Source organism: Cryptotermes secundus, unplaced genomic scaffold (assembly GCF_002891405.2).
Source record: "Cryptotermes secundus unplaced genomic scaffold, Csec_1.0 scaffold618, whole genome shotgun sequence".
Taxonomy (NCBI): domain Eukaryota; kingdom Metazoa; phylum Arthropoda; class Insecta; order Blattodea; family Kalotermitidae; genus Cryptotermes; species Cryptotermes secundus.
Window position 1 is genome coordinate 1,055,769 of NW_019734973.1, and position 26,863 is coordinate 1,082,631.

The 26,863-nt window shown below is 38.8% G+C and overlaps 1 protein-coding gene across 1 annotated transcript; it reads right to left on the minus strand.

Moving 5' to 3' along the window:
• Positions 1-2,266: 2,266 nt before the first annotated feature.
• On the minus strand, positions 2,267-26,863 carry LOC111869142 (G-protein coupled receptor 143-like). Its single transcript, XM_023860385.1, has 6 exons — positions 26,714-26,863; positions 12,065-12,176; positions 10,703-10,800; positions 8,339-8,526; positions 5,782-6,109; positions 2,267-3,674 (listed from the first exon to the last, which is right to left on the minus strand). The coding sequence occupies exons 1-6, from the start codon at positions 26,861-26,863 to the stop codon at positions 3,435-3,437; spliced, it is 1,116 nt and encodes a 371-aa protein (XP_023716153.1). The 3' UTR covers positions 2,267-3,434.

Consider the following 26,863-nt stretch of genomic DNA (forward strand, 5'->3'; position numbering starts at 1 on the left):
TCTGATAGGATGATATATGTGTTGAAGGTGGTCATTCCTTCTGGTACCAATCACACATACAGAGTTATTGGTTTGAAAGTTATCCAAATTATTAACAACAAATGTCATCAATAAGAGCAAATATACACATGGGATTGGTAGTATGTCAAGCTTTTTAAATAAGTCTCTACATGTATGAGTTGGGCCCACTCCCATCATTATTCTTATTATTTTCTTTTGTATAACAAAGACCTTATGACTGTCATATGTATTTCCCCAATATATTATTTCATATTTCACCAATGAATGATAATATGCATAATACACAGCTTTAAGAGTTTATATTTAATACATAGGATAATTTTCGCATTAGAAAATCAACTGTGCTCAACTTGTGAAGCAAAAAATTGATATGTCCCATACAAGTCAAATGACTGTCCAGCTGCAAACCGAGAAATTTTATCGTTTCTACTTCTTTCAGCTCTTTGTTGGGCCCACTCCCATCATTATTCTTATTATTTTCTTTTGTATAACAAAGACCTTGGGGAGTTAAGCGCGGCCAGCGCGTAAGGCTGACAACCTTACCCCCCAAATAAATCTTGGTGGCCTCCATGAATATATGCCATAGGAGCTACAGCAGCTATGTAAAGAAGGAACATATCAGAAAATACTGTAACATTTCTTGTGGGTTGGTTTGCCTTTAGATTTTCAATTTGTGAATGCAAACTTTTGATGCTCCTCTACAAATAGCATGAAACATGGGGATGGATGAGCAAATTAGGCCAACTTCCAATGAAAAAATTATGCAAAATTAATATAGCAACTCTTAGGTTATAAGATAAAGGATAAACATCCATTCTGTTCAATTATGAAAACCCCAAGACTTCGTGAAATAGTGCATTGGACACGAAGTGTGTGTTTCATTTTTTTTTTTACATCTGTTCAAAGCATTTTCACACCATTAAATATATGGCTAGTTACGTTGAGGATGATGTAGAAACATAGGACTTAATGTAAAGAGTCCATCAGAGCTGCATGATTTTAACCAAAAAATGTAAGAAGACAACAAATTTTAGTAAAACTACTCAGTATCAAATTATATGAAAATCCATTCAGCATTCATTTTCAGAGTAGTTACATGTGAACAGACACAAAGACATGGCAAAGCTAATCAGCACATTTGCGCAAATTTACCTTGTTACTTCTGGATCATACACTTCAATTAAATAATTTTCCTGGGGAGTAAAGCGTGGCCGGCGCATAAGCCTGACAACCTTACCGCCATCTTTGACTCAATTGTCTTAGATAATGTGGGACCCTCAACGTCTCACAACCCTATGAGCCTCCACAGCCAGTGACAGGGATAGCTTTACTTTTTTTTTACTTTTACATACACTTCCTTCTATATCTTTTCTTGGGCCATTTGAAACATCAGCCACTTCTTGTTCTGATTTACTGTCATTTAAATTTGTTCCTGTAAAACTGAGATTTGGAACAAAATGTATGATTTTATTTAATAAATTCTCCATAGCTAACTGCTGATTTTTCCCATTGGTATTTTTATTTCCCTGTCTCTTCAGAATATCTTGAATTTCATTAACAGGTTTAATTAATTGTCAGACAGAAGCAGGGATGAAACTAGCCTTGTCTATTGATACCATGTAGAGTAAAATATTCAATTTATCTTCCAACCAAAGAAATGATGACTCCATTATGATTACACTCTAGTCCACCTCTTCTCACGTATTTCTGTAAAATCCTTTCAACATCATCCTCTCATCTACATTTAAGAATCACATGTGGTCCTTTCCATTCATGTTTTCTATTAAATATTTTTTATGCATTTCTTATCTCTACTGTTCATGCTAAATGACCCACACATCTCATCCTGCTTCATTTGATTACCTTAACATTTGGTGAAAGTTACAAATGATCATGCTCCAAATAATGCAATTTTATCCACTTTTCTGTTAGTCCGCTTCTTCCCTCGTGGGGCCAGACATTCTTCTCACCATTTTTTTTTTCCAAGGTGAGAGACCAAGTTTTGTACCAGTACAGAGCAACAGATAAAATTATAGTTCTGTATATTTTAATCCATACTTATAGACAAGAGACAGGAAGATAAACCACTCTAAATGAATAGTAGCAAACATTCTCTAAATTTTAACTCCACATATATTCTTCAGGTATATAATTTTGATTTGTTATTATTCATAAATATCATTTTGTCTGCTGGGAAGGAAATTTTTAAAATCTGTGTGTCATCCTGGAAAATGAATACTCAAAGTACAAAACTGGAAAACTTTATTTGAAGACCACAGTCAAAATTTGCACTCTCCTGTACAATGCAAAACATTCCACAATTTACAGATATATGAAATTTACAAAAGGTATTGGAAAAATAGTCTAAATACAAAATATAAACATAAAATATGTACACATGAACTTCTGCATTGGCAAAGATACTTACAAAAGTAATACAGTAGTGCCAATTAGTAACGTTCTTCTAGTTTTATAGGATATTAAAATATATCAAAACTACAAACAGATGTATTAAAACTGATTATATCATATTTCTATCACTTTATGCCATTCTTACATTTTAAGTATGGCAAGAATATGGTTATATATAATATGCATTTCCCTTCATTACATTGTAAATTAAAGTCTTCTTTATTACAATACTCTACTTGAAATACTGAAATGTTTATACCATAACAGAACAGACCTTATACCCCTGTAATCCTTTTTCATTTCTTCATACATTCTTAAAGTAAAAATGTGCCTACAAAAGCACACTTACATATACATATACACACACAGATATATGTATATGTATTTATATATAGATGCAAATCATCTGATTGAGCAGTTACTGGAGAAAAGATTTAACATGTCTTCAGTGTTTATAGGTAAACTTCTTTACTCTAATCAAATACTGGATGAGCGTTAAATTGTTAACAATGGACAAACGTTGCGTCAATGTGCTGGCTGGTCAGATACATCTCGCATAAGAGGACAGATACATATGAAGCATCTGTGCAATATTGGCTGGCAAAGAGACACCAAAATACTTAAAGTGAAACCTGTTCCAGTGCCTCTCTGTCCACCACAATTACAAGGATTACCCTGGACCCTCAGAATCCATCATCCAACTTGCCAAGTTATAACATGGATATTCTGTATCAGTATCTCCGTATTTCGAACAATCTATTGTAGTGTAAAATATAACTGAGACTGATGTAAAAACTTATTGAACTTTATGTAAAATTCACAAGTTAAAACACAGTTTCTGTGTTAATCCTGAACACAACTAAGAGAATTGTAGTGTACTCTAATATACCATGTACTTAATGAATACTAAAAGAGATTCTCTTTTCAATAAGTTAAGTATCACAGTTCTTAAAATTAGTCACTCTTGGTTGAAGCATGTTGACTATTACTGCATATATGTTTTAAGAGTTTGTTAAAGTGTCATTGATGCTCATTCTGCCATTCTCCTCATGGCTGCGCAGCAGTGGAGTGTCCTCACCCTGCAAAGGGGCAACATGGCGGACAGGATGGATCGGTGAGTATTCAGACAAATGACTGGAGTCTTCACAAGGTAAACATGGCAAGTACACATGCTCTGCGGTGCCTGACCATCGTCGGTACACCATCATGTTCAACAATGCCTGCAGAGGATTCATCACTGCCTGAAAATTACACTTTCATCCTGTTTATGTCTGTCACTTTACCTTTGCCACATACATATCTAAATATAAGAAAATTGATATTCTGCCAGTTCATGTAGAGATTCACTTTCAATTGTGGTAAACATATTAAGACTACAATCTTCTGACATGTGATTCATGATATTAATACCCACTATAATTATAATTTATGCTTACCCTCTACAAATTTATCAATAGTACAAAAAGGAGTGCTGTTCTCTGGAAGCAAGATTTATAATCACTTACGTTTGAATATTAAATTGTTATCTAAAGATCTTAAGCAATTCAAATATTTATTGAGAAGCTATAGGCAGAAAAAGATAGGCAGCGGCACACGCACAGAGAGCCTACACAGAACAATACCTGAACAGCGATAAAACAACAAGTGGCCGCTGCAGCACTATAGACATACGGCGAGTACCCCGAGGAATTTTAATTTTTAAAATTTGGAAAAAGAAAAAGAACGGAAAATTTAAAGACACTTTAATTTGAATTGAAGTTTTAAAAAGTGCCAATTTTGGAAATCAAATTGACGTGTGTAGGTTAACAAAGATTTTATACATACATACAATTGGAAAGACTGGTGTTTTTAAATTTTAAACTACGGGCAGTGTAGCAGCTACGTAAGAATATACACCTGATGATGGCCATTTAGGGCCGAAACATGTAGTGTAGAGGAAGGAAAGAAGAAAGAACTACAATTAAATTGTTGCACTTAAGATGGAGTTTGTCTCATATATTGTGTGAGTGTAACAGGATGCTTAAATATAATATTAGAAGCTATCTCACTGAACATGCATTTTATAGCATTGATGAATTTTACAAAACAACTTCCCAATGAATGCCTTTACATTATTTAGTTAATAGTTGTAACCTACTTCTATTACCATATTTGTATTAATTCTATGTAAAATTGTTTCAGATGGCTACTGTAAGATTTATGACATGTGTATGAGATTTATTGTTATACTATTGTTTTATATTTATAATGAGAGTTTCTATATCCTATAGGTCATTTGACCTTCTATGGATTAATGGAATGTAATTAAATAATAATAATAATAATAATGCCATGCAATTTGGTAGAGAGTATCACATCACAGAAGACCCTAATATTAACACTCATCACAGTGAGAACCTCAGATCTCACTGTAAATGAATTATCTGAAACAGGATTTAAGCCCTCTCCCCAGTACTGTGGTGCAAGTAGCTGGATTTTAATCCTGGATAACAGAATTTGTACTGATAGAATGTGATGCTATGCCTTCTTGGCCACGTACTGTCACAATACTGTATATCATGGCATATTACAGTTAAAACAAAGAATAAAGTAATGAAGTACTGAGTTTCTTAGCCCACTTCTCTTACATTAAAAGGACAGTTATCATCATGCCTGTCTGCATGGCTGTTCAACACCATGATTTCACTTCTAAGTGTGAGTATCGTGTATCGCTGGTTATGAAATTAATAAAAGCAACAGCAGAAACTACTTTAATTTTTACACAAAACATTTGGGAGCTAATCCACATAAAATATATATAATTGAAACCTATACTTGTACCTTAAGTGGCCTCCGTAGTCTAGGGGTAACTCAAGGTATGCGGTTTCAAACCCGGTGGAGGTCGTGGAATTTTTAAGGGTGGAAAAATTCAGGGAACAAGTCCTCCGGGAGGGACTTTAAGCCACTGGTCCCGTGTCATAGATTTACGACACGTAAAAGATCCTCATGTCTCTAGGAGACCTCTGAGCAAAATTAGGCAACAAGTTTCCCACCCAAGTAGTTTCCAATGCCTCTGGTAGATGGGAGAAATATCAGGTACCGAGGGCCAACCTGGTTGGCTGAACGGGGCTGATAGCACGCACCAGTACCGGTAGGGTATGGCGACAGTAGAAATTAAAGGGAGACGCACAAGGGACCAATAACTGGCCTAAGTGCATGGGGAAAACCACCCTCTCTAATAATAATAATAATAATAATAATAATAATAATATACTTGTACCTTCATGAGATATCAAAGTCACAAGAAGACAGAAATGTGCACAGGCTACTTACACTAACAACTAATAAAATATTAAAATAAATACTCACCATACTATACCACAAAAAAATAATCACACTTTCTGACATGTGAATCCAGAGGGACCAGATCAGCACCCCAAAGATGAGATTCGGAAGCCAGCAAATGTAAAAAGTCAGAATGATGAATAAGAATTTTGTCTTTATTCCATCAACAGCTTTGCGCTCCCTTTGTGTGTACTGTCCAAGTCTGATGGATATCAAGAACCTGGCATCTCGTGTTGAACAGCAGTACAAAATAGGATTGATAATCATGATGGCAGCCACTGGCAAGAAAGTGGCAAAATAATTTGGCAAGATGTGTGTCAGGATCCCTGACAGGGTGTCAATATCATGACAACTGAAAAAGAAAAATGGTATATACCGTATTTACGCATGTATAGGCCGCAGCACAATTTTCAGACAGAAATTATAGAAAAAATAATTTTCTTGGAATATTATTTCAGGAGTAGAAATTATTCCGAAATTTGGCAACGTTAATTTTTTTTAAATGAAGTGTGATTTTGAATATTTCGAATATAAGCCGCACCTGTTTCCCTCTTGAACTTTTGGCAAAAAATGTGCGGCCTATACATGCGTAAATACGGTATATATAATTTTGAAAGTTAATAATCTGTCCTCTGAAGAAACTAAAATGGCATTTTTTGAATATTTCAATTTTGGTTACTACAGATAGTAGTTATTAGCTACAGCACTTGTATGTATGTATGTATGTATGTATGTATGAGGGGTGGGCCACAATCCAGCCCCGGCACCGTGACCAACAATGATATATTGTGCTTCCCCTTTAATTAATCCCTTATTAATCCTACACTTTGAAAAGCTACAACACTTCCACACTCAGCAAATCTTCACATATTGAAGCAGAGTATACAAAAGTTAATCAGAAAGTGAGGCATATATCTTCAAGTGATTATCTGATTCTTAGAGGTGTGTGTGTGCATGTGTGTGTGTATGTGTGAGCGTGCGTGTGTGTAATGAAACATCCTTGCATAAGTTTGAAGTATTTTTGACAAGTTTACGATGAAAAGTTGCAAAAATGCACCAAATAACTTCACTCTGTATATCCGCTAAACTCCAGATTTTCATGAAATTGATATTTAGGGGTTTTATTAAAATTTGTCAAATCATTCAAATTTTCGTTAAATTAGACACTAATGGACAACGGGGTGAAGGCCTATATGTGTTGTATACATCTCCAGCTTAACTTATTACATAATGTAGCATGTAGTAGTATTGCTATGCAATGTTCACAAGAAGGAACATGTGTCACTTGGTAATGGCTGGTAAACATGTCAACAATATCCCAGCTATCACTAGGCAATCACCCATAACAATAGAGGGAATGTTGGAAGTGGTATTTTCTGTTGGGTCCACCCCCAGGCTATATAGCGTGGACCCCAGGCTGGCTGACTTGAGTTCAGTTGGGGAATATTCACCAGACAGTAACGATATGAGCAACGAAGGCAAAAAATCTCCATCAGTAGGATCCATTAACAGGCAACAACTATTGGAGACTGTAACGGACTGAGAACACTAGTGTGTGTGTAACAGTGAACTGTAAAATGTAGTCACGAGTCATGTGTTAAAGTTATCAATAAATTGAGTCACCAATCCATACCCCATCTATAGTCACCACTAAATCATGACAATATTTTATTTACCGGAGCTAAAAGTGTTCAGAACAACATTTGTAGAGAAGAATGAAACACACTTTTTGCATTAAATCTTATATAGTTCTTGAGATAATTATCAAGATATGGGGAACACATTAGAAGTTTTCTGTTATGTATACATTTTCAAACTTGTAAGATTTGAGGCTTTCACGGNATTAGTCATTTTCCTGGTCTTTAAACCAACAGTTTATAGATGTTTCCACATTATTTTCTGTTCTATTTTTTTTTATTGCTAGTGGGGTGGGACTCCCTTGTACTGCGGCCACTTCTGGCCTATTGTACCAGCCCCAGATGATAGGTGAGGGTGATTGTAGAGCAATTGGTGGAATGAAGATTGGCACGGGAAACTGAAGTACTCGGAGAAAACCTGCCCCATCACCACTTAGTCCACCACAAATCCAACTTGACCCGGGATCGAACCCAGGCCCCGCGATGGGAAGCCAGCGACTAACCGCTTGAGCTATAGCACGGCCTTTTCTGTTCTAAGTCTGTGGTCTTTCAGACAGTTCTCTTCTCTTTCCAAATTGCCTCCAAAAGTTCTACTACAATAGCTGCACATTGCTTTAACGGTTGTGGCTAGTGTGTTTACTGACAGGAGAACAGAGTCATTTTCATAATATCTCTGGGTGTTCCCTAATAGGTATGCAGTGGCAATGAGGAAACAGAAAAGTTATATTTTCATTAATATACTAGATTAGGATGGTAGGTGTAGACAGGATTCATCTGGCTCAGAACAGCGAGTAGTGGTGGGCTCTTGTTAACATTGTAATGAATGTCTGGATTTCATAATATGCAGGGAATTTCTTGATTATATGAGCAATTATCAGCTTCTCAAGAAAGATGCTGTTCCATGAAGTTAGTTATTTATTAGATAATATGAAGCAGCAACTTACTTTGCATTAGGAACATACAGAATGAGGAGTCCCATAGATGTGAGCAAGGCAGGGCTTACCCACGCAGTGATGTGATAGCATATGGTATGTTCCGTAAATTCCCTTTGTGACTGAAACATTTGCCTTACATCAAGAGCATAACACAGCGTCCAGAACCACGTAGCAGTGTAAAAGAACTGGATCCATGCCTGCTGGGGCAGAGTAGTATACAATGTAGATGTACAGAGAGCATGGTGTAGTTGTCACCTTCCAGACATCTATTCGGGAGGCACCTGATTCAAATCTCAGCTGGGAGGGACACCATCTACACTGGCCGAAAATGTTCACACTTTTCCTCAATCCTTCCATATGAGGTGCTATCGGAAAGTTTCGGACTGTTATTGTTGTAACTGCCTCGGTGCAAGGAGATGAGAGGGGAGACCAAGGCCACACTTCTGCAAGCCTACTGCATCAGTCTGCAACGTGCCACTGCAATATGAACATGCATTGTTTTTACATGAGTGCTTTCTCAATTTTGTGTTTCGTTTTGTCTGTGATGGATGGCAAAATCGAGCAAGATGTCTGCATCAAGTTTTGCATAAAGCTCTGTAAATCAGCTTGAAATGCTTCATGAGTCTTTTGGAGAACATTCTTTAAGCCAGACAGCGGTTTCTGAATGGCATTCACGTTGCAAGGCCTGCTGAGTGTCAGTTGAAAATGATGAATATTCAGGGCAACCAAGCACCAGCAAAACAGAAAATATTGAAAAAATTTGAAAACTCATCCACAGAGATGGTTGTTGAACAATCCAATAAGCTCACAGACACCAATTTGAACATGTTCTTCATTGCCCTGAAGTTTGTTCCCTGACTTATGACAAATGATCAAAGGCAGCAGCATGTAAATGTGTCTTGAGCTATGAGAGACATTTTGAAACACTGTCTGACATCCAAAGGGAATTGCAAGCGGTACTTGACAGCATTAAGGAAAATTACTTCCAAAGTGCTTTTGAAGTGTGGAAAAAACGATGGTATTGCTGTATACGTTTCCAAAGAGACTATTTTGAAGGAGATGGCAGCCAAAATTGAGTAAGTTAAGGAAGAATTTCTTTTTTTATCTAGTCCGGGAACTTTCCAGTAGTACCTTCATAAGACTATGACCACATTCTTCCAAATCTTCCAATTTAGCAGTCATTCTACCATTTGACACTATATAGTATAGAGATTGATAACATCATAAAATAAACCAAATAAAATGGAGAGCATGGAGAATATCATCATTTGATTGAGCTGAGTAATCAGCAGCCTTCTTCTTGAAAAAAAAACTGAGACCATTACTTTCACTGGTTACATAGCAGAGAACAATTCTACCACAAATTGAAACCCAAAGTAGAGTACTAACAAAGATGCAGTTTAGAGAATGCTAATCACTTGGGATATGAATATTTTTCTGTGTCTGCACCATCTTGTGTAGGTAGAGGACATGTGAGTGACCAGTCCCCTCTCCAAGAAGTCCTACCAGTTACAAAAATTTACAGTTTTGGAAGTTAATTCTGATCAGATGGCCTAATTCACTATGATCACTCCCTGAATTAAGAAGTTTCCACTTGCAAACATTTGACATACAAATGTTAACTACACTATTAGATTTGAGGTTCTCATAGTGGTAAGTATTCAAGTCACACTCTTGTGTGGTGATACTATGCAGTTTGGTAGACAGGTACTTATGTTTCGGAGGAACCTGCTGCCTCCACCCGGGTCCATCATGAGGTTATGTAGGTGGATATCAATGCTTCAGAGAACTATGTTGCTTCCATCTTTACAATACACCATATACTCTTGTAGGTAGATACCAATGTTTTAGGGAAAGATTTTGCCTTCATTTTCAGGGTCCTCCCTGTATTCTTGTAGATGTGTATCAGTGTTCTGGAGTAACGTGCTGCCTCCATCTTCAGAGTATACCATGTAATCTTGTAGTTGGATCCCAACATTTCAGTGGAATGTGCTGTCTACATCTTTGGGCCAACCCTGAAGATGGAAACAGCATGTTTCTCATACATGTTGATATCCAACTAAAAGACTACATAGTGTCACAAACCAAAAGACTACAACCTGAATATTTAATGCACTAATCACCTCAAATCTTATAACAAGTTTAGATCATTATTCCAGCACCAGTGTTCTAAGGTGTTGGCTTGTCCTATAATATCAGTACACAAACAGATCACCATCATGATTCTCCTTTCCTTTTCCAGTGAACAGATGTTACAGCATCAATTTTCTTTGTAAGAATGGGTGGTAACAAAATAACACAGATCCTCTTTCACTTTGTTAAATGTAGAGCATCAAATCTGAGCACAGAAGAGGAATAAATGGTGTGACTTACAGAGGATATGGCACAGAAGACAACATTGGAGAGGCTGTCATTGGCAGCTGGTATGAAGTCTTTGATGCAGATCCACAGGATAGATCGGACAAACACACCTGTAGTACACCAAACACAATCAAGGATAACATTTTGAAGACAACCTACATCTTAACTCCGAAAATTTCACATGCAGCATACTGCTTCCTCTTCATTACTTTCCTGTTGGATGTTGCTTATTAAACACAAGGTTACTTAACCTCTTAAATGATAGTGGTAACATTCAAGAACTCTATATCTTCTACACATGTAGTGATTTTATAGCTTCCACATAATTTTCGGAATAAACGGTGACTATTTCCCTAGACAGCATTAAGTGGTCGAGCTTTGTAATAGGAATCCAACGTTTTCCTATGAGAAAGAAACCATACTTTTAAATATGATTTACATGAACTTCAGTCTTTAAAGGGTTGTCATCTATTTCTGCTGGCTTCCTGCTTTGCCTCCTCTTTGAGCCAGCAGATGGAGGCAGTACAGTCCTCTAGAATGCCAGGCTTTCTCCAAGCTACACAGTGTTACAACACCCAAGACAAAAATATTATTTAAATAAAAATAATATATATTGTTTATATATACATATCAATCAACACAACAATCAAATAAACAACTCACTTCCATATTTGTGTCACCTGAGTTTATTTAACTTATGGTTTAGCTATACAACATGTTACATGGAGCCATCATCAGGCTACACAACATATAGTCATAAAATAGCGAATTGTAACTCTTATATTCATTCATTCATCTGTAATCTGTCAAGACGACAGGTCCACAGTCTCTTCCAAAACAGTTCCTCCACTTGATGCGATCTAGAGCTTTCTCCTTCAAATGAAAATATCCTCTTCTGTCCCCAAGGTCATCCAGCATCTTCTTACGTCTTCTTCCTCGTCTTCTGGTCACTTCTATCCGCCCCGCTATCTTTCCTTCAATAACTTCTTTTAGAAGGCAGTTACCGCATAAGATATGACCAATCCAATTAGCCTTCCGTTTTCTTGTTTCGTGCAGGATATTCCTCTGCTCACTGACTCTAAATAACACTTCTTCATTTCTCACATAATCAGTCCAACTGATCTAACTCTTATATATATTATATAAAATGATTTACAGAATAATTTGTACCGTTTTATGCACAGATTAATTCTGCTTGTATATAAAGAGTTTGATTATGCTAATATAAGATATTGGAGAACCCCAGATGTGTGACAATACCTTTTTTTAAAGATGTGTCCAAATTTCAACAGTTGTGCCAAAGTATTTCAATTTTTCTTTGTTTTACACAGGTTTACATCACACTACAGCAACATACGATAGGCATTCTCTTACCAACTGATGCCATCAGGTCTGCCACAGCAAGCCACAACACAGTCCGCCGACTTCTTGCAATAGAGATTCCATATGACCGCTGTAACCCATTTGTATGTCTTCGTGGAAGAATCTAAGAAGCATCAAGAGAATAAAAATGCTACTGAATATAGTACATGAAGCCAGGCAGTCAAAAGCAGTACCTAATTTCAGGGTAGGAAATTTTCCCAATTAGTGGTCTGCAGACTAGCTTAATTTATGCTGGTTCACAGCATATACTCACTTCCATCCAGTGCTGATAAGAATATGTGTATATTTATCTCCACTCCCCCATACATGACCATGGTTTGAAGCTTAATCTTTAAAAGAGGAGCAGTTAGTACAGGAGGCTATTCAACAGGCTGCTGCAAATCATTTAGCTTGGGCAGCAAAACAGGAACATAGTCCTCACTATTTTTACATGTATTTGGAGCTTCAGTGCAACTGACAAGCCCACAGGCTAAAAAAATACAAACAGAACCCACCCAGATCATAACGGATGCCAAAAATGATTCCTGCCGTTACATACTCATTCCATCCTCCTCCACACATTGTTCAAGTTTATGCAATGAAGTTTATTTTTGGAAACAGAACATGCTTGAAACTTGAAGACATATTGAAACCTCAGTTTCTTCTGCAGGGTATCTAGAGGATTTTTAAGTGGTATGTTCAAGCCTAGCATTAATTGAATCCAGTTTCTCTTCAGTGAGAACCTTCCATTCTGATTATCTTCTTTTAATGCAATAAGAACCCTGTCAGTTTAAATTTATTTAGCATTGCATGAATAAATTTGGTTTAGAATTGTAACATTCTGAAATTTATGTTGAAATATTTTTCTCCCATTTTACATGGGTATAATGCATGAACACTTGTTTAAATGTGTAAATCTTATGTGCCATTTCAATACAAGAAGTAATGTATCTGTCTGACTGGATATATAGTATTGTAGAATGGAGAGAGCCATTACTAGGTTTAGGCATAGTAAACAACTTAGCAGTGTAACATTGACTACACACACACACACACACACACACACAACAGGATCATAACATTTCCACGGTGCTGTCACACGATAGGAGAGCAACAGGAAGAGGTGTTGCCACGCAGTCTGGCACCAGGTAGACAGCGCCACTGCAATGGAACACATGATACCACGCCACCCACATCAACAGGGGGTAGGTGTTTGGGTCCACTCCGAGGCTATATCACTTGACCGAGTTGAAGCGAGTTAGCGGACATGAGTCAAGTTAAGTTGAGTTGAGCTGAGTTGAGCTGAGAGTTTAGCAGTTGGAAGCCAGCTAGTTCAGTTCAGGAACTGCAGTCAGACAGGTGACAGCCAGCAGAGACATGATGCTGTGAACATTGAAGTTGAGGGATCTACGGCACTGCAAGCCATTACCAGACACCCAGTGAACACACAACAAACTGAGAAAACTTAGTACATGCCGTAGTGAACTGCAGAGTGTGTGTAAATTAGTGACAGTGCTATAGTTACTTGTAGTTATGTTCTGTAAGTGTTCAATAAATCAAATTACCAAATCCAAAACCTGTCTACAGTCATTCTATCAAGTGAAAATGTAGTAATGAAGGCTGGGAATTATGACTGACAGCACATAAGATGTGTGATAGCTGTTCAATGATTTATTGTGGTATGGAACAGTTTTACCCTTACACCTTTCAAAGAACACAACTGAAATTCTATAAATGATGTCAGTGAAAATTTAACATTAATTTATCAGACAAAAGGAAAACTGAGTCAACTGAATTGTGGATCCTATGTTAGGTAGCTGGTTGCACTCTTGTACATAAAGAGTGAAATGTAGATATACATTCAGAATTAAAATTATGTAGCTGTGAGAATATAGAATTATACAGAAAATTGGCATGAAAATACGTTAAGAATAACAGATAGACTCCCAAAAATATTACTGGATTATAAACCCAGAGGGTAACAATATATCAGATGATCCACAGCTAGAAAGGATGATACATTCTCTTGAAGTCAGAAGAGGATAATAGGTCTACAACATTTAAGCAGAAGAAGCCATTATCACAGCTGGAAATTGCTGAGTCATTCCAGGAAAACCCAGCTCACACAGTGAACCTTGGAAGTCTATGACTGAGATTAAATTTGGCATGCATATTGGCCCCATGGTCTTATTGCATTCTATTTTTTTCTCTTGTTTCAATTTCTACCAAGGGGTTTTTAAAATACAAAACATTAAAAAATGTTTAATCACTTCTCTAATATGCACTTTGAGAAACATTCTAGAGTGCAATGCATGGTGTATTAAATTTCACTTATAACCATATATAAACATACTTGTAAAGCTTCACAGCTGTAACTGGTCGTATGGCATGAATTTCTAAATTAATTGCAGAGAACCAGCATCTGGGATTTGTTTGAAACTTCTCACAACTTTCAGTGAACATACCAGTCTCAAATGGTTCAAAAATAATTCTGGGACCACAAGAACTTTGTAGGCCATAATGAGTTCTGTAAATAAGCTGAATATCCTTTCTGGTTCTGCATTTGAATACACACAAAATTCTTCCTATTTCTGTAGAGAGATACTGCCCCCTGAAAAACATATTCTTACTTCTTACTGTTTTTTTTTAACATTTTGCACAATTTCTTTCAGATATGAAATTAGGCTCTTCCGAAACATAAATATGGCAGAATAGTTTGTTAAGAAGCTGGAGATAATGGCATAGCACCGATGTAGTAATTCTCCTGCTCCAGAATTCAAGTTTCTGAAATGGCATGTAGGTGGAAATATGGAGGCTTGCTGATTGCTCCAGTGGAACCCATGACCCGCTTCTTATATAATAAATGAATACTCGTACTCTGTAGGAACATTACCCATGGCAACAACCTCATCTCTCATACAACATTTCCTATAAACACTGACTGCTGGTGAGTGACAAAATCATGTGTTTGCAGTTTTCAATGGAGATGCCACCAAGTTCTTCAGTTGGAGAATTAAGAGTTTCAAGAATACATCTGTTTGTTGTTATCTATCATTTGTATGTGGCTACAAAAATAATACTGGAATATGACATGTCTTATGATGTCCTTCGCACAGGCCATTCTCCTGGACATGAGAAAACATCCCTCTGTGGGTGGATAATTATTGCTTCTATTTTGCAACATTCGTTTTTACATAAAGCTGCCACTATTCAGTGACATTATGTACAGTACTACCTACCGTAAAACCTGAAAAATGTGCAAAATGTTTAAAAATTCATTACAGTTTCCAAAGTTCTTGTAGTCCCAGAACTATTTTACACAGCTGACACTTGTAAGAAGTTTCAAACAAATCCAGATGCTGCTTTTCTGTAACAAATTTCCAAAGTTCATACCATGCAACCATTTAGAACTCTGAAGTTTTGTGAAGTTGTGAGGTATATTTATGTATAGTTAGAAACAAGATTTCATAAGCCTTACAATGAGCTCTAGAATGATTCTCTAAGTACATTATCAAAGATGCTAAAGAAGAAAAACCCTGCAGATATACCCTTCTTACCCCAGTGTGGTTTATTTTTTTAACATTCTGTATTTAAAAAATGACAGAAATTATTTATCTTGTGTTCCATGTTCTGTGTTACATGCCTGTTTCACCTAACCGTCTCTGATTAACTTATCGTTAAGGGTACACGGTATTAAACAATTTTACATATTGATCACGGTATTAGGCCGCTTTAGCATAAATCAGCATGAGGTTAAAGGTTGCCTGACTTTAAGAACCAATAAAATGCCAACAATGTCCACTGGTTATGTAATTGTGCTCCCGCCTGCAAATAAAACATGTAATGAAAACATGAACGAACATGAATACCTGATATACCGCGCCGAAGATTCCAAGTAATGATGAAAACACACAAACACTATTGTAGAAGTCCGAATGAAATTCCATTAAAACATGAACAGGGTAGTCCGATCTATTTGGACGATGACAGCAAAAAGTTTGTATTGCCGGATCAGCCATTTCCTTACCGGCACATTTCTACTACAACTAAGTTCCCGAAGTTAAACAGGTGACAGAGTAAGGAAGAACTGCGCATGCCTGAAGCAAAGAACAAAGATGGGAATCTGTCAGTTAACAGATACGGCTGAAATTTGTTTATGGACTGTGGTTAAATCTTAACGTTATTTAATGAAGCGATTTCTTCTCCATATCAGTAATTAACAGAATGTCGCAACCATCTTCGGGTTCATACAAGGCTGTAAGCAAAAATTAGCTACACCTGGAGGACAGTAGAATCACCGGATGAAGAATAGGACAACCAAGAAAAAGTTCAAGCGATCTGTAGACTCGTAATAAGTTCCTTAGCCTAATACGTGAGAAAAAATAAGAATATTAATAGGAAGATGATATATTTCCGTTACCAGTATCAAATCATCATTAAAAATAAAATTCAATCAAATAACAGAAATGATGGAACTATTTTTAGTCTAAAAAAGTAAACGTGTCAGGATGAACATTTGAGCGATAGGAGATAAAGAAGAATTAACTGCAGAAAATTATGTACATGGAATGTGAAAAATTTCGCAGCACATCGTTTTATAATATAATTGATAACTCTGTTATACAAGAATGAAGAAATATAAGGTCTTCACTGTTTGAAAGTATATTAATAATTGTTGAATTGTCAGTAAACTCTGATTTACAGTATACGGCTGCTCTTTTGTTATATTATTAAAGAAACTTTAAAAAAGAAACCACTGTCATTTTTCGTGCAATTCTTATTTTATCGTTGCACCTCCGTCACTGGTCATAAAGGTTATGTAGCCGTCTACCTTTTTGTGGTGGGTTGGGGAAAATGGAGGGCGTCGCGTTGAAGCGCCACTTGTAGCTGCTCGCTGGTTATCGCTAGGTTCGTAGTTGGAACTCACCTGAGCTGGGTTTATCCTTACCTCTGTCCTTTCCGTAGGTGTTGAGAAAATTGGTTGAGTAGGATGAGGGAATTGTTTTGGGCGCCAGTATTTACCAGGCGGTGGTAGCCACAAATTTCTAGGATGCCTTCTGGTAAGGATAGATAAGATGAACAGCTCAGGCTTGGGTCTGGTAAAGCAGGAGCTCTGTCCCTGGGTCTCAGAGGGCCTTGCTCTAGAAGGACAGGAGGAACACTGTAGCTGCTCACTCGCACACAAAGTGACTACAAAGACTGTCACTGGATGGTGATTCATTAAACAACACTTAGGCGCATTACATTTATTGTCACAGTGATATGTGTCACTGGAACGGGGCCCACTCAGTCTCGTGAAGCTAATTGAGGAACTATTTCAAGGAAATAGCGTCTCCAGTATAGAAAACCGAGATTAACGGCCGTGGGGATCCGTTGCGCTGACCACGTGACACCCTCTATCTGCAAAAGTTGGAGCTAGCTTTGCCGATAAGCGGGGGTCGCTCGGTCGGTATTGTTCGCTTGCGGAATACAGACCACAGAGTAGAGCCTCGAATTGGTCGTGGCCTACTTTGGGACTATTTTGGCATTCTCTTGAAGACCCTGAGGAAAACCACAAGAAGTGTCAGCTAAGTACTGATTTTCCAAGCCGAAATTTGAACCCGGTTCCTCCAAATACGAAGCAGGATTGCCACTTTCCCAAAAGCGAAGTTCGATTCAATGGGGTAAACAAAACATCAAATATAACAACTGTAATATATGTGCAGTCCATTGGATTCCATCTTTCTGTTCTTGTCTTCTTTTCCTTTCAAGTTTCACTAATTCCATCGTTGCTACGTACTCATCTATCACAGCACCAATGACGTGTGCAGTAGCTTTGATTAGGCTGTACATTTTTACATCGTCGGTATAGTTTGGGGCATCATCTCTGGCCTCGCGTTTGGCTGGTTACAGAGCAAAGAAGTTTGTTTTCATAATTATAGGCGGGATAGGCTAATATCTGTCATGTGCTCCTTTTAGATGACTGAGACATGTTCTTGTTCACTCCAGAATAAAAAACTAGAATGAAAAGTGAAGAAAGCAGTCTTCTGGGATTTGGCACCGTGTATATGTGGTGTTAACCGACGTTNGCAGTGTTTACAAAAGCGGACATAACATTCAACAAAGATACATCACATACGTCTCAAGAAAAAACATACGTCTCAAGAAATAATTTTCAAAGTACGATGTATGCGAGAGAAGAGAAACAGAAATGTGTTTGCCAAGGTGCGGCGGTACCTTCGGGGAAGTATTATTTTTTTATTGCTAGTGGGGTGGGACTAAGTCCCTTGTACTGCGGCCACTTCTGACCTATTGTACCAGTCCCAAATGATAGGTGAGGGTGATTGTGGAGCAATTGATGGAATGAAAATTGGCAGGGGAAACCGAAATACTCGGAGGAAACCTGCCCCAGCGCCACTTTGTCCACCACAAATCCCACTTGACCAGTCCCGGGATCGAACCCGGGCCGCCGCGGTGGGAAAGCCAGCGACTAACCGCTTGAGCCATGGCGCGGCCCTCAGGAGAAGTAACGTGAAGCAGAGATGCTAGACTGAAGAATATACATGTGAAGTACTAGAATTGGTTTAGGATGGCATAACTCCTTTGTAATGATTGCGATAAAGATGCAAGCTGGAATCAGGTGGATAAATGCCCTGGGGACTGTATAATTGAACTGCCGATTCATATTTCAGTTCAGTGCTCCTAACTGATATTGGTAAACGGTTTGTCTCGTGGCCTGAAGTCCCATATTCAGCTGATATATTTGAGTCTGTGATGCAGAAAACGTGATTACTTCTGACAGTTGTCCAGTATAACACTTATTAGAAAGCTGTACGTCTACCAGGTTTACTTTTTCTTGGAATTATTTTTCCATTAGACATAAGATTGTCCTTATGCTTACTTGACCATCACGGCACGAAGACTTGTATGGGCGACGGAAGTATAGTTCCATGTATTCTTAATCTCGACCCTGGCCTCTTTAACCCCGACAAAGGAGCCCCCAGTACACTTTGTACAGGAGGCTGGATGAACTGCAGAAGCGGTCTGGATGCTGATGAAAAGAAAAATATTTCTTGGCCTCTGACGAGAATCGAATCCCGATTCCTCGGTCCTCCAGTCCGTAGTCTCTATATATTGACTGAGCTTTCCTGTTTTATGTTTTCATTAATTTAGAACTTCTTTCAACGCTATATATTTTTTTTTTATCTGGAGGAAAACACCAGTTTACTGCCTGCAAACACAGCGGGTGTCAATAATAGTATCGAATCTCTCGTAAGCTTCAACAAGAATCGATTGATTCGACATTTTATAGAATTGTATTAAGTGATGAAAATTCTTAGATTACATATATTTATGTGTAAAATAACCAGAGGGCGCGGAATAAATATATGGCTCGATATATGCATCCAAATACGTATATTTCAACCTATTATACTGAAAAAGCATATCACAGTGGCCGCGGTGTCTAGGGCATGAACTGGCTTCACCCGCCCGAACACTGACGTCGTGGATACAGATCCCACTCCCAAGCTCCCAAGCATGGCTGTCTGTCTGCATTTATTCTGTGCTTGTGTTGGCCTGTGTAAGTAGCGGCCTTGCGACGGGTTGATCCACCGTCCAAGAAGTTCCAATGACTGTCTTAGGATTATGAAATTTATGTGAAACAAATCGTTTCAAAGATGTCTTATGCTCCAACGCGGGAGCAACAGGAAGACAGAAAGAGAGAGGTACTAAAAATATTCCGCGATACGGCCTTCTGAGATGAGGATGGAGTAAACGGCTTGCAGATGCAGAAGATGGCTGTCAATAGACTGAATAAGTAATGCAGGACGGTTGGATGGGCTTTCAGTGTTGATGTAACAACTCATCTCAACAAATCCAGCGAATTATATAATGTTAGAAAGGACCTCGGAATTGGACGGAGTGTCGAATGGTGAACATTTTTAGGCACGGTAATAAACCTTAGCGTTCCATAAAAGCGGGGGCATATTTCAATATATTACCACAAAGAAAGCAACTGGCTCAGCGGCTAAAGCTGTCAACAATGTTACCGCGTCTAGATTTGTGCTTTCCTTCCTCTCTTGATATTCTCCCTAACGAGCACAACGAGCAAACCTGTCCTTAATATAAGGACCAGCGATCGAAATTTTTCCATGTGCGACGGGTGGTACATGTCCAGCCCCTGGTACACGTTTAGTAGGAACCACCATGGCCGCCAACTTATCTAATGGCTTTCCCGTGTCGTGGGAGCAATGACCAGTGCGCCTTGGTCTCTCGTGTTGCATCTCTGATCTGCGTGTCTTGGAAAGATTTCAAGACCTGTTTAGCAGGAATTTTAAACGCAGAGTGAATTACACCTGGGCCTCAGTACTTGCAATGACAGCGTATAGAGGACGTGGAGGAAAAGATTAACGCATTCCAGAGCTCAACGCTATATGAAGAAAAGTATCATGCTTCCTGCTTACGCTGAATTATGTTTTATGGAACAATAATTTTGTCTCTGATGTGCTTCTTACGGTTAATTAAGATATTATTCGATCTTTCTGTAAGCCCTTTTAAAGCTTAAATTTAACTAAATAATATTTTAAAGTTGGGAGGACGCGGTAGCGTACTTGGCTGAGGGGCTATGCTACAAACCGGAAGGTCGCGGGTTCAAGTCCCGATGAGATAATTGGATTTTTTCAATTGACTTAATCCTTCCGGCCGCACTATGGGCCCTGGGGTCGACTCAGCCTCTAATAGAAATGAGTACCAGCAATTAAATAATTTTTCTGGGGAGTAAAGCGTGGCTGGCGCGTAAGGCTGACAACCCATCTTTGAGCCGATTGTCCAGATAATGTGGGACCCTCAACATCTCACAACACTATGGGTCTTCACGGCCTGGTACAGGAATAGCTTTACTTTTTACTTTTTTACTTTAATATTTTGAAGTTACCGGGGGCTCTTTCCTCGAGGGTAAAGAGACCGGAGGGTGAAGCTGATCAGTCATCTCCATTTAGTGCTAAGGTCAAGAATGATGGAGCTATGCTTACGCTCCTGTACATGTCTCTATGAGGTATGTTTAATCAATTAAGCACAAGGACAACTTTATTTTATCCTGACCTCTGGAAACAGACTGAGTGCATGTTACGAAGGCTAACAGCTTAATGAGGCTTAAGGAAATATTCGCTGTTTATTCCTAGGATCGTTCGAAAGCGCAAACACAAAATGGAGACTTTCGTGACGTTGTAACAGATGGCATACACAGTAATCACTGCGATAAAATGGCTAAGGGGATATCGAATGCAAGATCGGAAAGCACACGCAGTGTGAATATCCTACACGCTTGACTTCATCCATTCTTACAGGCATCAGTCTGTCATTGAACCCGGGTTGCCGCAAGCTAGGCATTCGGTTCATATCGGTGGAAGAACTCTTGAAATCAAGACATCTCTGCGAACCAGCTAGAGACTTCCTGAAATTAGTGCGCACAGGGCAAAATAACAAGTCCAGGTAAACGACTGCAAAGGCATCTTGTAAATCAGTAGCCCACGTCACGTTGCCGGGCAACTAGCTGAGATAATCACACCAGAGACTTAGATACGTGGGAGGGTTCTTCACCTTTACTGGACAGCAGCAACAAATAAGATCGCGGGGCTTGAGATGCTGTACAAGGGAGCGCCGATTCTGCTGTAGTACAGACATAACAGGTATGTGTTTATGCATATACAGAAGTACCGTACGGGTAGCTTTACCAAATGGACGTCTCCATTCTTGTACTTAAGGATTAACTGGACCGGCTCCGTAGCAGAGCCCACGTTCCATACAGAGTGGGAGGCACAAATACTGCAAAATATGATGTGGGAATTGATCCACAACGCACGAAATGAATTGTTCTGTTCATCTATTGTTTATTTACGACACAAGTAGTAGCTCAGATTACATAATGCTGAATGATAGGAAGATCAACAAATAAAGAAGTGGAAGAAATTTTGTAAGAAAATTGTAATATCCTAATTTTAGATGTACTATTCTGGTGTTTGTCTAGTACAGAATTATAGAAACATGTTGTTTATGGAACTATAAGGTTTATTTTGGACCCTATCCATCGTCTGGTATATATAAGACAAAAACCACAAAGTTTCGGAGACTGGGTCTGTCTCTGTCCTCAAGTGGTCCAGTGATTGAGACTAGCTCTTTCTAACGGGCCAAACTGAGTAGGTCTATCTTGCCCAATCCACCTGAGGACGGAGACAGATCCAGTCTCCGAAACGTTGTGTTTTTTTTGTTTTGTTTTTTTTTTTTTGTATATACCAGACGATGGATAGAGTCCAGAATAAGACTTATAGTTCTGTACAGCATAAATCATCGTCAGAATTCTTTCAAGTCTAAATGTTGTTTATCGTTTCGACAAATAATTTATTCATAAATCTATCATCTGCTTTTTCCATTCATTTAATTTTTAACGAATGCCTACCAGTAATTTCTGTTTATCTCCCTACACAGTAGCCTTTTCTCTTGAGTGTTCTCTTCAGTGGCTTTGTAAACAACATAATCATTATACATGCAAGATATCGCCAACCGTATTTCATCTAGTATCTTTATCATCGTCATCTTCATCACCATGAACATCATTATAATCATTATCATCACTGTCAAAACAGAACTGTTTGATCCATAGCCTTCCTTACAAGATACAACTAGATTGCATTCAGTTTTCACTTCTTTCGAATTGGCAGCAATAATTGTTTACACAGCAAGGTCGTCAGCCTCCCAACGTGGAGGACCAAGTCCCTGTATATACATCCACCAGTGATAGAGTGGCCCAGTTATACCCCCAGGCACTGGGTTCACTCTTCATCGTCTTCTACGACTCGCGGGGCTATGGTGGAAACATTCTAACCTGCCTCCACAGGAGGAGGAATTTTTTTTTTGCTAGAGGGGTGGGACTAAGTCCCTTGTACTGTCGCCACTTCTGGCCTATTGTACCAGCCCCAGATGATAGGTGACGGTAATTATCGAGCAATTTGTGGAATGAAAATTGGCAGGGGAAACCGAAGTACTAGGAGAAAACCTGCCCCAGCGCCACTTTATCCACCACAAATCCCACTTAACCAGACACGGGATCGAACCCGGGCCGCCGCGGTGGGAAGCCAGCGACTAACCGCATGAGCTATGGCGCGGCCAGGAGGTATTAAGGTAAAGCTGATCCTGTGCTTAACTAATTAAGCACTATGACTTGAAGACGTATGGGCCAGTGGGTGTATAGATCCAGGTTTCCTTGATCTAAACACTAGTTGGAGATGGATTGTGAGCTTCACGTCCCGGCCGTTTTACCTCCGCGGAAAGAGACCCCGCTACCCATGGGCCTGGAGGCTAGGTGAGTCTCAGAGCTTGTCTGCACGAAGTGGGGAGAAGGAATTTTAGAGCCTTATTGCGCAACAACTCCTCAACTTCTCGCTGACGACCGCAAAACATGAAGTGATATTCACACTACGAACCGCATCTGCGCCTATTGACGACGAGTTTTAACGTTTAGGTAGTCTCCAGGGGTCGTATTAATTTGGGGTACAGGCCCTAAATAATAGCGACAGTTGCCAAGGAATTGTCTTATTTATTATGTAATTTATGTCAGACAGAACATGCCAAATCAATGTTTTGTAAAATTCCTTAATGTGAGAACGCAGGGTGCAAATTTATTTGAATTTGTAGCATTGTATTCGGTATATTCATCGGTTGGAGAAAATTAAAGCATGAAAAGTGGCAAAGAACTTATTCGGAAGATGTACTCTTGCAATGGAGCCGGCTATTCAGCTAGCGGACCGCGAGACTCCTTGCACTAGCCCGCAACTGAATATATAATTTAAAATGATATTTTCTTTACATCATATTTGATTTAATAAAATATTTAATGTTTCAGTACACAATGTCATGAAATTGTTTTAAATCTAATTTTATATCTTTATTTAAATATTAAGCTTGTAGTGGTGAAACTGAAGTCCGGTATTATAGCTTTCCCAAATTAGTCCAATCTTAATTTTTAATTATATTTCCTTTTTACGATACTTTATTATATACGTGACACATACGAAAATGTATGCTTGCTGTGACCCTTGCAATATAGCCTATTTTGAGGTTCTGACGGATTTGCATGCTTTTCAGCCACGCTGATTACAAAAAGTTTGTCTGTCTGGCTGTATGTATGTATGTGATCCTCGCGAGCACCTAAACACTTAGACAGATTTTATTCTTATTTGGTATATAAAAGCAACCGTCACAGATTAGTGTGCGGTGAATATGAATACTCTAGCCCAAAAGTAAGAATCCTTAAAATGGGCTTCAAAAATCAAAATGTCGATTTTCTCGAAAATCGCCTTAGTGATCTCTGTTAAATTTCACCAGTTTATGTAGACCGTCTCCCTAAATAAAATTGCATAGGCGATTTCTGCAGGGAAATAACGGTATCTGCACTAGGTACCCAAATTCGGAACGTCGATTTTGTCGAAACCATCTTTACCGGTAAGAGAGATTTTATTATTGCGCCATATGTAGCAGAGAGCAATCGTCTACCGAGTAAAAATCGATTTAGTTTTCATTGCAACTCAGTCAATGTTATCTTATTTTAAACTAGATAATTTCACCAAAATATGCTAAATGAATATACCCTGCAGCAGTGCAAATTTATTCTCCATTTTCTTGGTCCCTTAATGGACCAGTCTAGGAAAACAGTTTAATACATACATACATAATTTCAAGGAAAATGTAGAATGCTGGAACAGGAAAAAAAGATATGTCAACAAAGTTAGGTAGTTTTTCCCTACATGTTTTCATTTTTCTTTTTATTTTTTCGAGGAATCTTACTGATTGATTGAATAATCAATTCTCAGATTGTTCAATGACGACCTTCCGGGTATCGATGTTGTGACATATATAAAGTTCAATGAATGAACAGTGTTTATTTACATTAAGTACATGGAATTTGGAAGGCGAGGGTCGTGGCGTATTTCAGAATGCCATCCCATCATAATTCCAGAGCGATTCTGAGGGAAACCAGGAACAGCGGGATAGTCATTAGGCTGGCTGAGGTTTGGAAGGGTAACTTTTAAAATATAGGCCTGTTCCAACTTCGTCCACGATATATGTAAGCAATGTCCGTCTTTTAGTGCACTAAAAGACGGACATTGCTTACGTATATCATGGACAAAGATCAGTGCAACAGGACGCTAAAATACAACATTACTGTTCCAATTTGATTCATATTCGAGAGGTCCGAGGATTAAAATTTGGCTCCTAGACCGGCCACCCTGAATTTTCTCGCGAGGTTTCCCCTTTCTCTAGACAAATTCTGGCGCAATATCTCTAACCAAGTCATGACTGCTAATTTTCCTAATACTCTGACTAGTAGAAACTCTGTCTCAGAGTCATGTTTGACTGAGATAAATGAAACTGATTGCAGGTTCTTTGAGCGACCCAGAGAAGATGCATGAGTTGGAAAGAATTGTCGTGGCGTGCGTGTCAGTCCTGGCCGCCATGTTCATCTGCCGCGCTGAAGAGGCCGGAGAACAAGTGACTTACGATCAGAGACAAAATGGAGACCGTAATATCCACGTACACGTGCAGGACGTCGGTATTCTGGCCTTGCTAGATGAAAGTCTGTTCAGTGGTGGATACGGGGTAAGTGAACGTACGGTCTCACAGACACTTGTACTGCACCATACCGCACTTCATTCTAGCGCAAATTAACTTATAAATACTCTGAGATACTTTATATAAGTAGATTAAGTAACGAGGCCGAGACCTTGAGGCAGTTTCATACCCCATCCAAGGAATCTCAACAAATATCTAAAACGGTTTCATAGTTTCAGAAGTTTCTTACATAATTTTGAACTGGAAGATGCCAAGGGGTCTGATCCGTAAAAGTCGAAGAAGAGGAAGAAGAAGAAATATAGGAAGCTATGTAATATATGAATATACAACGTAGTCTCTCATTTTAAGAGAACATATTGAGCATATTTTTCTGAGCAGAATATTTGGAACTAATTTTTTTAATGCTAGTGGGGTGGGACTAAGTCCCTTATACTGTGGCCACTTCTGGCCTATTGTACCAGCCCCGGATTATAGGTGAGGGTGATTGTGGAGCAATTGGTTGATTGAAGATTGGTAGGGGAAACCGAAGTACTCGGAGAAAACCTGCCCCAGTGCCACTTCGTCCACCACAAATCCCGCTTGACCACACCCGGGATCGAACCCGGGCCGCCGCGGAAGCCAGCCACTAACCGCTTCAGCCATGGCGCGGCCTCTAGAACCGAGTTAGTACTTCAAATTAGGCCAAATATTTTAGAAAGCAAATGACAAATAACTTAGAGTGTGTGCACTTCTTTCCTTGTTGTGACTGGAGGTCCACTGTGTAATTTTAATTGAATATTCTCAAATAACATAAAAGTGTAGATTTGTTTTCGTGGGCTGATCGTAGACTTGAGAGTGTGGGATGAATTTAACTGACTCAGAAATGGGTCCAAAAACGGCCTTTTATGACCACACAACCTGTGACCAAGTAGAGTCTACCAAACTGACAGTCATATCTTCACTCGAATATCATAATACAAATGACACCGGACTGTGGAAACAAAGATTAGCAGTAGCAGAACTGAGACGATGTATCGACTTCGATAAAACTGAAGCCTTAGAAACATCTACACTTACCGTCCCCACATCATCATGGAAGCCATCGAAGTAGTCAAACACTGACACAAATTCAACCCTCTCGACCCTCTTGACGGACATGAACAGAGCAAAGCGTGGCTTCACTTCTTCCCCACGACCCCTCTTCCTAGCTAAATGGCCCTTTTCCAT

Excerpts from the sequence above, each read along its gene's own strand:
- LOC111869142 (XM_023860385.1), bottom strand. The coding sequence starts at position 26,863 with ATGGAAAAGGGCCATTTAGCTAGGAAGAGGGGTCGTGGGGAAGAAGTG. Across the intron at positions 10,801-12,064 it reads AGACCTGATGGCATCAGTTG|GTGTGTTTGTCCGATCTATC; the intron begins GTAAGAGAATGC and ends GGTGTACTACAG. Across the intron at positions 6,110-8,338 it reads CTGTATGTTCCTAATGCAAA|TTGTCATGATATTGACACCC; the intron begins GTAAGTTGCTGC and ends TTTCTTTTTCAG.